General features: G+C 35.8%; 1 protein-coding gene across 1 annotated transcript; it reads right to left on the reverse strand.

The window, feature by feature from the left end:
- Window positions 1-15,337: 15,337 nt before the first annotated feature.
- Window positions 15,338-15,892, reverse strand: LOC309827184 (large ribosomal subunit protein uL30m-like; the record flags this gene model as incomplete). The annotated part of the gene is made up of 1 exon (XM_082661721.1): window positions 15,338-15,892. The coding sequence occupies one exon, from the start codon at window positions 15,890-15,892 to the stop codon at window positions 15,338-15,340; it is 555 nt and encodes a 184-aa protein (XP_082517847.1).
- Between the last annotated feature and the right edge of the window lie 715 nt (window positions 15,893-16,607).

The raw sequence follows: 16,607 nt of genomic DNA on the forward strand, positions 1-16,607 counted from the left end.
CCTTTCTTTGGATGTGGAAACAAAACAGACACTCAGAGAAGTTCTGAGAGCCATTCCCTATCACACAGATAAGAGAATATTATAACATAGGCCTCCTGACTGCCACTGACCTCAACACTCAGTGAAGAGTACTTGTCACCACTGGCTTGGGTCAGCTACTCTCTAAGCCTTTTATTCCATGTAGAATGATGCCAGGAAAGTGCTCTGTTTTGAGAAATTGAGTCTATTGATTTTTAATATGAATGTAGTTGTCTAAAATTTAGAAATACAGAATACTTAGATATAAGAAACCTAAAGATTATATGAAAAATAGGACACACTTATGAATAAGTGACAAGTAAACTAGTTAAATGTCAGATAGCCACTTAATCTAAAGGTGGAAATAGAGACATGATCTTCAGATTTTCAACCCACCACTTTTGCCCAAATCATCCAGTGTATCAAAAAATTATGGATTCCTTTACTGATGCTGCATGAATTAGCAGACAGTCAAGTGACATTTGGGCTCATTTGAAAATATGAATTCCTTATAGTTGATCATTTCACCCCCAATACAGAGATCTATTATTTTATCCCACATAATTTAAAAAATCACCTTCAACTCAGAATTACATAAATATTGAAAATTCATTTGTGGTGGAGAGATGGATAATTGGATGACTGTGGGATGTGGCACAAGAAGCAAGCGTGTCAGTTTGCTGGAAGGCCAGGGCTTCCATAAGTGCCTGCCCAGTCCAGGCAGAAGTAGGTGCTGCTGCCGATTCTACCTGCTATTTCTGTTTTCTTTCTTTCTTTCTTTCTTTTCTTTTTTCTTTTTTTTTTTTTTTTTGTGAACATATTTTCATTGCAAATTACTCCTTTGGTTCAATGTTTCAAATTGTGGATTTTAAGAGTGTTACTTTTCAAGTTGTAATCAAAACTAGAAGATACTTTAACTTGTTACCTGCTATTTCTGTAGCTGTTTTATTCTAGTCTTCAAAGGAAGACTAGAAGGAATACCTAGGAGCTGAAAAATGTGTCCTCTATTTTAGCTCTGGGAACAACCTAATTCAATATGGCCATTTGGAAAAGCAGTGTGGCTTCAAATCACTAAGATGATTTTTCTTCTCTTTGGACCAATTAATCTAACCCTGGGAACAATTCCACAGAAAGAAAAAGCTTCTTGCATGATGATTTCCATTACAGCATTATATACAATACTGAAAGTTTGTCAGAGAATTCTTTCATAAATTATCTGATAACAACATATACATTATCAAAAAAGAAATGTTGAGGGCTTCCCTGGTGGCGCAGTGGTTGAGAGTCTGCCTGCCGATGCGGGGGACACCGGTTCGTGCCCCGGTCCGGGAAGATCCCACATGCCACGGAGCGGCTGGGCCTGTGAGCCATGGCCACTGAGTCTGAGCGTTAGGAGCCTGTGCTCCACAACAGGAGAGGCCACAACAGTGAGAGGCCCGTGTACCGCAAAAAAAAAAAAAAAAAAAAAAAAAGAAATGTTGAGAACTAGTCACAGCTGGTATCTAGCACAATATCTTCCACATTGAAAGTGCTCAATATATGTTGAATGAGTGAACGAGAAGTTTATAATACAATGTTAAGTTTCAAGAATAATGTTATCTTGTGTGTGTGTCACTTGGTACCTTACAAAATGAGAGCATATATCCTCATTTTATTCTGGTGAGACATACATAAATTTTGTGTGCATTTTGTTCAAAAAGTGTTTGGATAAATACCAAAAAGTTGCTAAGTCGTAGGTTATGTTCTTTGTCCATAATGCAATAAACTGAAAATTAATATTAAAATATCACCACAAAAAACAAACCAATGTATTTGTAAATGATAAAAGAAAACTCCACTAAAGTTTTGGAACCAAAATAACTCAAATTTGAACTAAAAATTATTTTGAAATAAAAACAATGAAAGAGTTGAATGGATCAAAATCAATTGGATGCTTTCAAGTCCTGGGTGAGTATTTAATTGGATATCAACTATGAAATATTGAGAATGAATTAAGTATAAGAAAATTTCTTATTTCTTAAGAAATAAGACTATAGCCAATTAAGTAAAGCAATAGAAAACAATGATATGAACTAGTTAAGAAATTGTTACAATAAATTAAAACCAACTAGCTAAAGGGTCTATTAATGAAGCAAAAATTGATTCTGTGAGACAAAAAAATATATCAAAACTCATGAAAAATCTGATTATGAAAAATAGAATAAAATATATGTATATATATAATTATTACAAAAAAGGTTAATGAAAAAGTCAGGAGATAGTACAGAATTGAAAAGAATATTATGTGTAATTTTATGCCCAAAACTGAAAATTTACATACAATCAATGCCCTGTTTTGTTAATGTAAATACACAAAAGTGAGTAAGAAATAAAGAGAAAATTTGAATAGACCAATAAAAGTAGAATAAAATAAAATTTGAATAAACCACTTAATGAAAATAGACTAAAATTTGTCACTAAAAATGTCTAGGACCAGAGAGTTTACTAGTGTGTTTCAGTAACCTATTATTATCATGTTTATAAAATTCCCTAACATTAAAAATGTTTGAAAAACTCCAAACTTATTTTGCAATGCTGGAGTAACCATGGTCCATAATAACAAGGTAGAATGTGAGAGAGATTGGGAAGAAAGAAGGGGGAGTGGGAAGGGAGAGGGAGAGGGGAAAAGAAAAGAAAGGAAAATAAAAGAAAAAGAAGAAAAGAGAAGAGAAATTATTTGATCACTTTAATTATGAATATAGAGGCAAAAATCCTAAGAGGTTCATAATAGTGCTCATATTGGATTTAATGTGGTGGATAGGAATAAGATAAGCAAGCAAATTCAATACTTTTTATGAACAAAAACATGTTTGAAATATTTGAAGTGTAATTTTTTAAAAATTATGGTATTTTAATATAACAGATATGAAGCCATTATATGGAATTTGCTACATCTACATGTACTTACACAAAAAAGATTTTCCTTATAAATTATTGCTCAAAAAATGCACGTTGAAGAACAATATATATAATATGATCACATTTTTTTTTTTTCGGTACGCGGACCACTCAGTGTTATGGCCTCTCCCGTTGCAGAGCACAGGCTCCAGACACGCAGGCTCAGCAGCCATGGCTCACGGGCCTAGCCGCTCTGTGGCATGTGGGATCTTCCCGGACCGGGACACGAACCCATGTCCCCCGCATCGGCAGGCGGACTCTCAACCACTGCACCACCAGGGAAGCCTGATCACATTTTTGTTAAGAAAAATAGCACAGCTATTGTAAATAGAGCTGCATTGAACATTTTGGTACATGACTCTTTGAATTATGGTTTTCTCAGGGTATATGACCAGTAGTGGGATTGCTGGGTCGTATGGTAGTTCTATTTGTATATTTTTAAGGAACCTCCATACTGTTTTCCATAGTGGCTGTATCAATTTACATTCCCACCAACAGTGCAAGAGTGTTCCCTTTTCTCCACACCCTCTCCAGCATTTATTGTTTGTAGATTTTTTGATGATGGCCATTCTGACTGGTGTGAGATAATATCTCATTGTAGTTTTGATTTGCATTTCTCTAATGATTAATGATGTTGAGCATTCTTTCATGTGTTTGTTGGCAACCTGTATATCTTCTTGGAAGAAATGTCTATTTAGGTCTTCTGCCCGCTTTTGGATTGGGTTGTTTGTCTTTTTGTTATTGAGCTGCATGAGCTGCTTGTAAATTTTGGAGATTAATCCTTTGTCAGTTGCTTCATTTGCAAATATTTTCTCCCATTCTGAGGGTTGACTGTTGGTCTTGTTTATGGTTTCCTTTGCTGTGTAAAAGCTTTTAAGTTTCATTAGGTCCCATTTGTTTATTTTTGTTTTTATTTCCACTTCTCTAGGAGGTGGGTCAAAAAGGATATTACTGTGATTTATGTCATAGAGTGTTCTGCCTATGTTTTCTTCTAAGAGTTTGGTAATGTCTGGCCTTATATTTAGGCCTTTAATCCATTGCAGCTCTATTTACAATAGCCAGGACATGGAATCAACCTGAGTGTCCATCAACAGATGAATGGATAAAGAAGATGTGACACATATATACAATGGAATATTACTCAGCCATAAAAAGAAATGAAATTGAGTTATTTGTAGTGAGGTGGATGGACATAGAGTCTGTCATACAGAGTGAAGTAAGTCAGAAAGAGAAAAACAAATACTGTATGCTTACACATATATATGGAATATAAGAAAAAAAAAAAGGTCATGAAGAACCTAGGGATAAGATGGGAATAAACACACAGACCTACTAGAGCATGGACTTGAGGATATGGGGAGGGGAAAGGGTAAGCTGTGACAAAGTGAGAGAGTGACATGGACATATAAACACTACCAAATGTAAAATAGATAGCTAGTAGGAAGCAGCCGCATAGCACAGGGAGATCAGCTAGGTGGTTTGTGACCACCTAGAGGGGTGGGATAGGGAGGGTGGGAGGTAGGGAGACCCAAGAGGGAAGAGATATGGGAACATATGTATATGTATAAGTGATTCACTTTGTTATACAGCAGAAACTAACATACCATTGTAAAGCAATTATACTCCAATAAAGATGTTAAAAAAAAGAAAAATAGCATAGAAAAGAATATTTCTGTTTTCTGTGCATGTGTGTATACATATACCAATGTATGTAATTGTATGTTTACGTGAATGCATGAATAAATGTATGTGTGGATTTGTGTATGTCTGCATATTTAGGAAGATATACTTCAAACTATAAACAGCAGTTAACCAGAAAGTTGAGATTGGAAATGGACAAGTTTTTCACATGTTGCATTTTATAATTTTATATGATTAGAACTATTGTGAATTTTTCTTTTCATATTTTGCCTTATTTTTAAAACATATTTTAAATTTCTGCCTTAAAAATCAGAATGTTCAATTTTATCACAAACCTGTAATTATATTACAAAAATGTAAAAATAATTCTCTACACAGTTGACCTTGAACAACCATACACAGTTCCACATCATCAAATTTAACCAACCATAAATCATCTAGTACTGTAGTACCTATTTATTGAAAACAATCCATGTATAAGTGGACTTGTACAAACCAGTTCAATATACACAGGTCAAATTTTTATAAATTTAAATGATCTGATTTGAAATTATGTGATAAAAAATATTGTCTAAGACTCGCTCTATGAAAAAAATTAGAAAGAAAATGTGAATCAAAACATACCTTTTGAAGTCCACCAAGAACCACATACTTTCAGAGCAGGAACGCATGTGAACTGCAAACTTTGACACCATGAGCACCCAGCGGAGCTGGAAAGGAAACATGTCTGTCATCCTCTGTACCTGTGAGCCAAGCTGTAGAGTTTCAATTATGCTGTATTTTAATACATACTGATTATAAATAAAACTTCTTAGGAAAGCACAGAAATCTGTGGTCCATAGGCCAAATTCAATCTTCACCTGCTTTTGTAAATACATTTTATTGGAGCACAGCCATGCCCATTTGTTTGTGCAGTGTCTATGGCCAGTTTTGTCCTACATTGGCAGAGTTGAATACAGACTATATGTCCTGAAAAACCTAAAATATTTACTGTCTGACCTTTCACAGGAAATGTTTGCCAACCCCTGTCCAATAGCGCTGTACCCACTCATTCATTAAACTGCTACTGTCTGACTTTCACAGGAAATGTTTGCCAAGCCCTGTCCAATAGCAATGTACCCACTCATTCATTAAACTGCTACACTATTGTTAATGCAAAGCCAGTAATGATAATGAAAATGCACCACCAAATCCAGTTGGAATGGAGGCTACATGAAGAAGGCAAACCACATTAATATATGCACTGTTGATTTAGTGAAAATTATTCTGCCTGTATTAGAGGTAATGCTAAGTATTATGGTCTGAATATTTGTGTTCTTCCAAGTTCATATACTGAAACTCACTGCCCCAGGGGATGGTATTAAGAGGTGGATCCTTTGGGAGGTGATTAGAGTTAGATGAGATCATAGGAGTGGGACCCCTGTGATGGGATTTGTGCCCTTACAGAAGGAGACAAGAATGTCTCTCCCTGCTTGTACACACTAAAAGGGCCATGTGAAGACAACCAGGAAGAGGCCCCTCACCAAGAACCCGACCATACTGGCACCCTGATCTTGAACTTACAACCTCTTGGAACAGAGAGAAAAAAATATTTGTTAAGTCACCCAGTCTGAGGTAATTTGTTACAATAGCCTGAGCAGACTAGGACACCAAGAAAATTATAAAGCAGCTTTAAAGCAAAAATACATGTAATATTTATAGATTTATTTAGTCTGAAAATATAGACCTCTGTTCTCATTTATTCCTATGGAAAAATCACTTTTGATTGTGCAAGTCTAGAACAAACGTTAGGATGTCACCAGGTCCAAACTGCTAGCACATAGTGTGTCTGCCAGCCATCCCTCCAGTGTAGCAGCTGCTCTGGGCCATGCACCGTGATCTGGCCCACAGCCAGGTGAGCTTGCTGCTACACCTCACATTGTGGTTGAGAAAGCAAAAAGACAAAATTATCTTGCTTTGCTGGATTTCCTTGTAAAATTATACATGGCATGCTTCCATAAATCTAATTTGATTAAATGAATCTCCTTTGACAATCCAGGATTAAATTCCTTTGTTAAAGCTGTTACTTCTTTCTGGAATTTCTTCCTAACCTTCTCCACAGAGAGAAATCCCCAGAGCATTTCAGACCCAGCTCAGGCCTACCTGCTTGGAAGCCTTTGAACAACTCATTCCCCAAACTCAGCTGTGGCTTCCTGCTGGGTTCTCTCAGGGCCCTGCTGAAGTGTTACCACCCACCCACTTCTGCCTTACCCCAGACTATTAGCATCTTGAGGTGGGACCCCAAATTGCCTACAATAGTCATTTTAATACTATTACTAATACCTTAGGGAAATGTGCCCCCAAAATAACTTTTTATTATGACCCCATCAATAATACAAATAATCTTAAAATGTGAATCTCAACCTTTAATTTATCTGTTCTTTGAGAACATTTAAATGTTTGTACTTCTTTAAGAAAATCCACTTTGGAGTAGAAGAGAATTTATTTCATTTTTTCTCAATTGTTAATTATTTTTTGTTTTGTTGTCTTTTGAGGGTTTTTTGGTTGTTGTTGTTTTGTTTGTTTGGTTTGGTTTTTGGCCATACCACCACAGCATGTGGGATATTAGTTCCCTGAACAAGGATCGAACCATGCCCCCTGCAGTGGAAGGGCAGAATCTTAATCACTGGACTATCAGGAAAGTCCTCAATTGTTAATTGTAATTGTAGGAAATTTGGAAACAACAACACTTATTTTAAAATATTATTCAAGTCCTACCACCTAAAATAACTGCTCTTAAAATCCATATGTGTTATCTTCTATTCCTTCTTTGAAGTGTAATCACTTACACCCCATGGCCTTTAGAGTATATCTAAGCTTCCAAGAGAATACATACCTAGGAGTATTGCTGCATTTATATTAAAGAGTAAATATGTCTGATGGATTTTTTTCATCCCATCAAGTGATCTTGTTGCATCTAGCCAAAAGTTGTCATAGATTTCCTTTCTCCTGGATGTTTCTGAGTTTCAGGTTGCAGATTTATATTAGCCTGTTTGCTTTTCAGTGATGTTTGTTAATGAATTGCTGTAAGTATGCCATGTACCCATAAAGGGAGTATTTATTGTGTCCTATGGTAACCTCAAATCATCCTTCTTGTGTAACAGTCCTTTCTTCTGGCTTTAATTTTCCTCTTTAGAAAACACATCTTTTGGAAGTTGATTTAGTGAAGGTCGGTTGGTGATAAACACAATTATTGTGTGTTTGAAAATGTGCCATTGTTTTAAAATGGTAATCTCTCTGGAGAGAAAATTCATGATTATCGATCATAATCTCTTAGTTCCTTAACAATATTTAAACCATGAAGTAGAAACTGGAAATTATAAAGATAAATCTACTCTACAACTACTACTAATTTTGCAATTAGTGCAATTGTTCCTTTGTAGGCAATATTTATTTTCTCTTTCATTGTTTTTTTTATTTTATTTATTTTTTAAATTTTTACTATTTATTTGGTTTTTCCAGGTCTTAGTTGTGGCAGGCAGGCTCCATAGTTGCAGCTCACCAGCTCCTTAGTTGCAGCATGCGGGGTCCTTAGTTGCGGCATGCATGTGGGATCTAGTTCCCTGAACAGGGATCGAACCCGGGCCCCCTGCATTGGGAGTGTGGAGTCTTATCCACTGCGCCACCAGGGAAGTCCCTCTTTCATTGTTTTTAATACATTTTTTCTCCAGCTTTAATGAGGTATAATTGACAAATAAAATTGTAATACATTTAAAATGTACAACATGATGATTTGATATATGTTGTGAAAGGACATAGAGTTAATTAACACACCCATCAACTCACATATTTACCTGTTTTTTTTGTTGTTGTTGTTAAAACACTTAAGTTCTACTCTGTTAGCAAATTTCAATTATACAATACCGTATTGTCAACTGTAATTGCCATGTTACACATTTGATCCTAAGACCTTATTTATCTTATAACTTAAAGTTTGTACCTATTCACCAGCCTCTCCCTATTTCCCTCAACCCGCAGCCCCTGGCAACCATCATTCTACTCTCTGTTTTTTTTCAGTGCATCATTTTTTGTTTGTTTGTTTAATTTCACACACAAGTGAGATCATACAGCATTTGTCTTTCTCTGTCTTGCTTATTTCATTTAGCATAATGTCCTCCAGATCATCTATGCTGTTTCATATATCACATTTTATTTTCTTTTTCCATCCATTGGACTACAAACATTTACATTGCTTCCATACCTTGGTTATTGTGAATAATGCTGCAATGAACATGGGAGTACAAATATCTCTTTGAAATCACAATTTCACTTCCTTTGGGTATATATATACCTAGAAGTGAGTCTGCTGAATCATACTGTAGCTCTGTGTTTAATTTCTTGAGCAAACTCCTTACTGTTTTCCATAGAGACTGTACCAAATTACATTCCCACCAACAGTATACATGGTCCCTTTCTTCCACATACTCATCAGAATTTATCTCTTGTATTTTTGGTAATAGACATCCTAACATCTGTGAATTGATATCTAATTGTGGTTTGCATTTCCCTGATAATTTGTGTACCTGTAAGCCATATATGTCTTCTATGGAAAAATGTCTATTCAGTCCTTTGTTGATTTTTCAATTGAGTTATTTGTTTGTTTGTTCTGCTTTTTAAGACTGCTTTGGCTATTGACAGTCCTTTGTAGTTCCATACAAATTTTAGGATTTTTTTCTGTTTCTGTGAAAATGCCATTGGAATTTTGATAGAGATTGCATTGAATCTGTAGATTGCTTTGAATAATATGTATATTTTAACAATATTAAGTTTTACAATCCATGAACATCGGATATTTTCACTGGATATAGAATTCTGGATTACCAGATTTTTCATTTTTTATCATTTTAAAGGCATCATTCCACTATTTTCTGGAATTCATGGTTTCAAGTTGTCTGTCCCCTGTATACAATGCATCTTTTTTTTTCTCACTGCATTCAAGATGTTTCTTTTACTCTGGTTTTCAGTACTCTAACTATGATATGCTTAGTCTTGTATGGGGTGTGTGTGTGTGTGTGTGTGTGTGTGTGTGTGTGTGTGTATGTGTGTGATTTTGAGATTTGTATTTATGCTCTTTGAAGTTCCTTGAGCTTTTTGAAACAGTAAACTTTTACTTTTCATGAAATTGGGGACATTTTTAGCTATTATTTCTTTGAAAAATTTTTTCTGCTAAACTTTCTACTCCTTTGGAGACTAGTTAATCATAAGCAAGACTGTTTAATATTGTCTGACAGGTCTATGAGGATCTGCTCACTTTTACAGAATATTTTCTCTGTCTTCTTCACATTGGATAACGTCTATGAATCTATTTCTGGAAACAGCAAATGATGGCATACAGGACAATCCTAGCCTACAATGGGCTTTCATAGATAATGTTTAGAGCACAGCCATATACATTTATTTACATATTGACTACAGCTGCTTTCTTTAGTAGTTGAAGCAGAGACTATAGGGACCACAAAACCTAAAATATTTGCTCTCTGACCCTACTCAGAAAAAGTTGTTGACCGTTCAAATTCTCTGACTTTTCCTTATGTTATCCCCATTCTGCTATTCAGCTCATCCAGTGGGTTTTTTTTTAGATATTGTAATTTCCTAGTTTTAAAATTTACACTTGATCCTTTTAAAAATATTTTCTGAGATGTTGTTTTTTCATTCATTACAGGCATAATTTCCTTTACCTCGTGGAGCATAGTTATAGTAGCTATAACTATATATAGTATAGTTTTAAGATCTTTACTGATAATTTCAACATTTGGGTTATCTCAGGGTTGTTTTATATTAATTATATTTTCCTTTGAGAATGAGTGATGTTTCGCCAGTTTTTCCTTTGTCAAGCAATTTTGGATTGTATCACAGACATTGTGAATTTTATGTTCTGTAGGCTCTGGATTTTATTATTTTCTTCCAAAGAGTGATAATATATTTTTACTACCAGACAATTAACTTGCTCAGACACAAATGGCAAACTTTCACCTACTTCCAGGGACCATGGTTCAAATCTCACTTCAGTACTTTAAGATGTATCTGTGGGCTGTTTTTTGTTTGCCCTGTGAATGTATGGTTCAGGGTCAACCACAGACTTGGGCAGAGTACAAACACAGAACATGGATCATTCCTTTACTAACTCCTGTACAGAATTCCTTCCTCTCTGGCGGCTATGGTTGTCCCAGGACCTGTCTTTTGATTTCTCAGGCCAGAAAGATAGCAGCCTATCAGAGTATAAACTCCTTGACACTGTGAAGCCACTATGACCTATTCTTGGGTCAAAACCACAAAAGTGGGAATGTACCACAAACTGCTACCTACCTCCAAGATTACACTCGCATTAAAAGGTTGCTCACTCTTCAGAACTCTCTTGTAGTGCTTCTTATACTTTGTACAGATTTTATAATTGTTAAATGTGGCATTGTCAGACTGCTAAGGGTTAACTCCATCATACTAGAAGCGCTATTAAATTTAATGTAGATCCTGATACTTTGGAGTTTAAGTCTACTATCATACTATTTATTTCATTTCGTTATTTTTATTTTTTCTCATCATTTAGGTTGATCTATCATCATGATCATCATTAGTATTTCATTTCTGCCTCGTTTTGCTTGTTCATTATACAATCTTTTTATTCATTTTAATTAGCCTAGAGATATAATATGCCTCATCAGCCTCTCTAGGACACTCATATACTCATTCTCTTAGCCATACTTTTGGCCACTTTTTTCTTTTGAAAACACTTTTCCACTTAGATACCATTTTCCTATTTTCCTCCCATCTGGTCATCCCTTTTCAGTCTAAACTGATTCCCTGTCTCCTTCCCATCTTCTGAATATTGAAATTCTGCAGGTCTCAATCTCTGGCCCTCCTTGCTTCTCTCTCTGCTCTGTCTTTCCATGTAATCTCATCTAGTTTCTTGCTTTATATTCCATGTCTAATTAAATTCTTCCAATTTTTTTCATTTTGAGGCCTGATCTCTCTTTTGAGTACCAGTCAAATATCTAACAGCCTACTCAATATCTTCATATAGATATTCAATAGGTATGTCAAGTTTATCCTCCCTGAAACACCGGGGCACTATATTGTAGTGGTTAAAATCATAGACTATGAAGCTAGACTCAGCTCAATTCTTGTATGTCACTTAGTAAACCTGGGACAATAAGCAGTATACTTTACTCCTCTATGTTTCTACATTTGTAAAATGGGGAAAATAATAATAGCATCTAACCCACAGGGTTTTTTTTGTAAGGATTAAGCAAATTATTATTCATAAATGAATTTAAATAGTTGTTTGTCTATAGTAATAATTTCATCATATTTTACTATTTTTATTTTATTTTTATTATTACAAGCATTCCTTGTTTATTGCACTTTGCTTTATTGCTCTTTGCAGATAACTGTGTTTTCCACAAACTGAAGGTTTGTTAAGCTGCATTGAGCATACCTATCAGCACCATTTTTCTAACAGCATTTGCTCACTTTGTATCTTTGTGTTACATTTTGGTAATTCTTGCAATACTTCAAACTTTTTCATTGTTGTATTTGTTATGGTGATCTGTGATCAGTAATCTTTGATATTTCTATTTCAAAAAGATTACAACTCACTGAAGGCTCAGAGGATGATTAGTATTTTTTAGCAATAGAATATTTTTTAATTAAGGTACATACATTGTTTTTTATACATAATGCTATTGCACACTTAATAGACTATAGTGTAACCACAACTTTTATATGTACTAGAAAACCAAAAATTTATGTGACTAGTTTTATTGCTGTATTAACTTTATTGCAATGGTCCAGAACTGAACCCAAAATATCTCAGAAGTATGTCTGTATTATTAATTTCATCAGCATGTCCCCATTTGCTCAGGACAAAACTTTGGAGTTACACTTCACACCACTCTGTCTCTGAACCATTCAATCCATGACACATCTTTGTGTTATGCCTAGTTATGCAAATTATGCCTAATTTGCCTTTTTAGAGTACTTCTACCTCACTATTTCTCATCTCTCACCTGGACAATGGCAGTATGTCCTCATTGCTAGTCTCCCTGATTCTCCTCTTGCCCTCCTACATTCTATTCTATACATGGATGTCATACTTCCTCTTAAAAATGTAAATTGTACCTATTTAAACCTTTCCATTATACCTAGAATAAAATCTAACGGCTTTGACAAAGTGGATGGGGCTCACGTCAGCAGTTGTCTCAGCCTCCACCCACGTTCCCTTAATCAGCTCTCCAGCTTGTAAGCTAAGTCAGCTGCCTTTTGGTTGGCCTCCACTGAGCCAAGAGTCTTTGCACTTGTTGTTCTTCCCTGACATGCTCTTCTCCAAATCATCACCAGACCTGCCCGTTTCCAGAGGCTCTGGTCTCTGCTTAGATGGCTCCTCCTCAGAAAAGCCGTCTCTGACTATCCTATGTTAAACTCTTCCCCCAAATTCCAATGTTCCATTTCATTTGATTGGTGGTTGCTTTGTTACTACTGTTTATCATTGATCTTCCCTAACTAGAAAATACTTTCCGCAAGAGGAGGATCATTGACTATAGCATTTAGTCTTGAGACCCCATATTTAAGATAGTACTCTTACATATTAGGCTTTCAATAAATGTATTTTGGATTAATAAAGGCCCAGATGATAAGTTGTGATTATTTAATTTTTCCAAAAAACATAGGAAGTAGTTAATTCTATCTACATATTAATGATATGAAGTTGAAAATTCACTGGGTAACTGGTGCAGGGGCATAAGTTTGGTTATTTATGGAGTCAAATTGATTACAATATGAATTTTGTTTGTTTGTTTTTACTATTCTACCACTCCAATGTTCCCTCTTTTCCTTGAAGGATAACTAGGATTTATATGTGTGGAAATAAGCTTGGGATTGCTCAAATAAGGATAAGAAACATCTAAAATTCATGAAAATGTTTCCCTACCCACAAGAATAAAAGGAATTTATTTAACTGACATTTATATAATGCATATCACATAGAGATTTTGCACTTAGAAGTAGTAATTCATTTAGCTGGGATAACAAACATATGAGCTTGGTACTATTGTTGTTCCTATTTTGCAGATGAGGAAACTGAGATACAAATTAGTTACATGCTGTCAAGATTCCCTGAGGTGGTCTCAGGCCACCTGGGAACATGGAAAATGATATATCAGAGATTGTGATTCCAATCAGAAAGATTTTCTTAGTTTAGAAAACACAAAGTTGACTTTGAAGTGCTAATAGAAAAGAGGGAACATGTATCAAAATTAGTTTTTGTAAAGTGCCATTCAAGTGAAAATCAGTGAGGGGAAACAATTTGTATTTGAACTCAACTTGGTATTCTCTGCAACAACTATAGCGTCTTACTCTCTTTCTTATTTCCAAGCCCAGCGCGCAGGACTGCGATAGTGCAGGACCACATCAATACCATGAGCCCAGAGATGAGTCAGCTTATCAACTAAACCAGGTACTAGGCTATGCACCAAGAGAAAGGAAATCATAAGGAAGTCCAGCATAGCACCCACATAAAAGTGAGGCTAATGGCTATATATTGAGGGGCTGATCTAAGCATTCTACTCTGAGCCTGTAGGGTGGTGAGAGTATTCACATACATGCAGCAATGAAAGAGCATTCTAGAACAGGAAAATGTGTAAGCAAAGACTGGAAAGTGAGGCCATGTGGTATATTTTAGAGGTATGGCCATAATGTGAAAGTTGTAACATGAAAGTTCTAATAGTGTAATGTGAAAGTTGCAGAGAAGTGTCACAAGAGCCAAGATGGGAAAAGTTGTGTAGCTTTACCTGTCATCTAAGGCATGTCAATTTCACTTAATAAATAAAAGGGAACCAACATTAGTCTACACCTAGTTGACCTTCATGCTCAGATCTTCCTATGTCACGTACATAAACAGCACCATTTCACCCTGGTCCCCAGTCTGAACATTACTTGACTTTATATTGTGCCAAAACAAGTCATTCAATAGAGCAAAATTCTATAAAATATAACCATCTGCTTTTGTTTAAATATAATATGAACAATTAAATTATACTGGGATTTTCCCTGAATTTCCCTCTTTGGGATAGTCTTTAAGCAACCTATAGACGTGTATGGTGGTTTGATATTATATCATGCCCAGACTTGTTTATATTGGGTCAAAATAGACATTAAGGGAGGAAAAAATGTAAAGATCCTAGTGTTTGATGTATCTAATGCAAATACTCCCTCTCAGGGTCAGAACTTTGTAAGTAGGAAATCCTACAATTACTTTTCCGTATACAACAGGTAAGTATAGAGTTAAGGCAGCTGCTTGAACATTTGTCCACCAGGATCTGCAACAGAACATAAAAGGCAGGTCAACATAGACCTTATAGCAAGGGCACATAGATAATGCACAGGGCACGTCATCATCTCAGAAATGGAAATACCATGAAAGCTCTGGACAAACATCTAAACTCAACTAAGACAGCTTTAATATAAGTACATAGTAGATATCTAAGAATGTGTTGCTTCATTGTGCTTGCTCTTAGATTATTGTGCTTGATTTTGGGTCACTGGCAAACTGCCACATGTGAAGAAGAGACCCCAGATATTGAAGGGATCTGGAAAATATCTTTATATTTCTTTTAATGACTAGAATTTAAAACATATTTTAATGAGAACACTTTCTCACCATCTTTACATAGAAATGACCTGCACTTTTTACTCTGAAGCTGCGAGGCCATCAGGACTTCTTTTCTTCCTGGTGCTCAGGGTTCTGAAGCCACGCCCCCATCAGTTCCCCAGTGCTCTTGAGGCACGCGTTGGACATGTCCTCCTCCATTGGGAGAACTCGTGGCAGCTTCAGGGGCTTGATTCTTATCAAATGTTTAACCGCTTTCAGTTTTGCCTTCACCAAAGGGATATTCCTGTGAACTTGAGGAGTATGTGCTTTTTGTAACCCAAGCATCCTTATTAAATCTTTCTCCCAATATGGACGTCTTTTTGTACTTTTTATTCTGGTAACAATATCCAGTTTATAAGGTTGCTGTGGATCCCCACCATATTTTTCATGACCTTCAGGTGAAGGCTGAAAAACTTCATCTGGAATTCTTGACTTCGTAAATCTGTGACAAATCCAGTCTGTACAAAAAGAGGCTCCACACCTTTTGTCACCATTGATAGTGTGCCTGGGGGGCTCTGAACTATTGAGTGCAAAATCCTTGCCATGAGGGTGGTGACTGTTCTTAGAGATGGTGACTGCTAAATGTCTTTCCACCTGATGGGAAGTAGACTTCATAGAGGATACTTAGTGTGGAGGAGAGAACATTTGGGTGGGAGATGGTAGGAGTTTTCAAGTAGAAATGGTTTACACCAGGGAGTAAAAAAGCATCACTTCAACTTTTTAAGGAGGACGCTTTGTCAGTTGGAACTCTTCTAGTTTAAACGCAAATTTTGTAATGTAATGAGGTCTGGGGTGAAATTGAAGCAGGAGCTACAAAACTGCTTGGCAGGACATTGGAAATGGTTACATAGAGTTGGACATCCAAGTCAGTCAAATCTTGTGGCTTTGGATTCCAGGTTCTCTTAAGTTCTATATTAGTGCTATGAGGTAGGTCATCTTAATACCATACTGCTTTAAAACTCAGCCTCAGAACACTGCACTTCCTGCTGAAGATAACAGTAGCCTCCTTCAGAGAGACATCTTGATTTTGCTAGATTCTTTTTCAGTGTTTGGCAGCTTGGTAAACTTTTTATTAGTCCACTTATTGTTGATTTTGCATTGTTTTGTTTTAAGCACAAAAGGGTGAAGTACTCAATTGTGTGTTTTAAACTTTAGGGCTATATCATGTTAAATCACAGATACCCGACATGGCTGAGTAAATGTTTACCTTCTAGAGTCAGCCTAAACAAAGAAAAACAACTGTCCCAAATAGTTTCTTTGCAGAATGATAACTAAAGGCTCTCTTTCCTGAAGTCTTAATCTTAATCTTAAATATTTGCTGTCCTAAATT

Source organism: Grampus griseus, assembly GCF_964374135.1.
Source record: "Grampus griseus genome assembly, chromosome: 9".
NCBI classification, from domain to species: domain Eukaryota; kingdom Metazoa; phylum Chordata; class Mammalia; order Artiodactyla; family Delphinidae; genus Grampus; species Grampus griseus.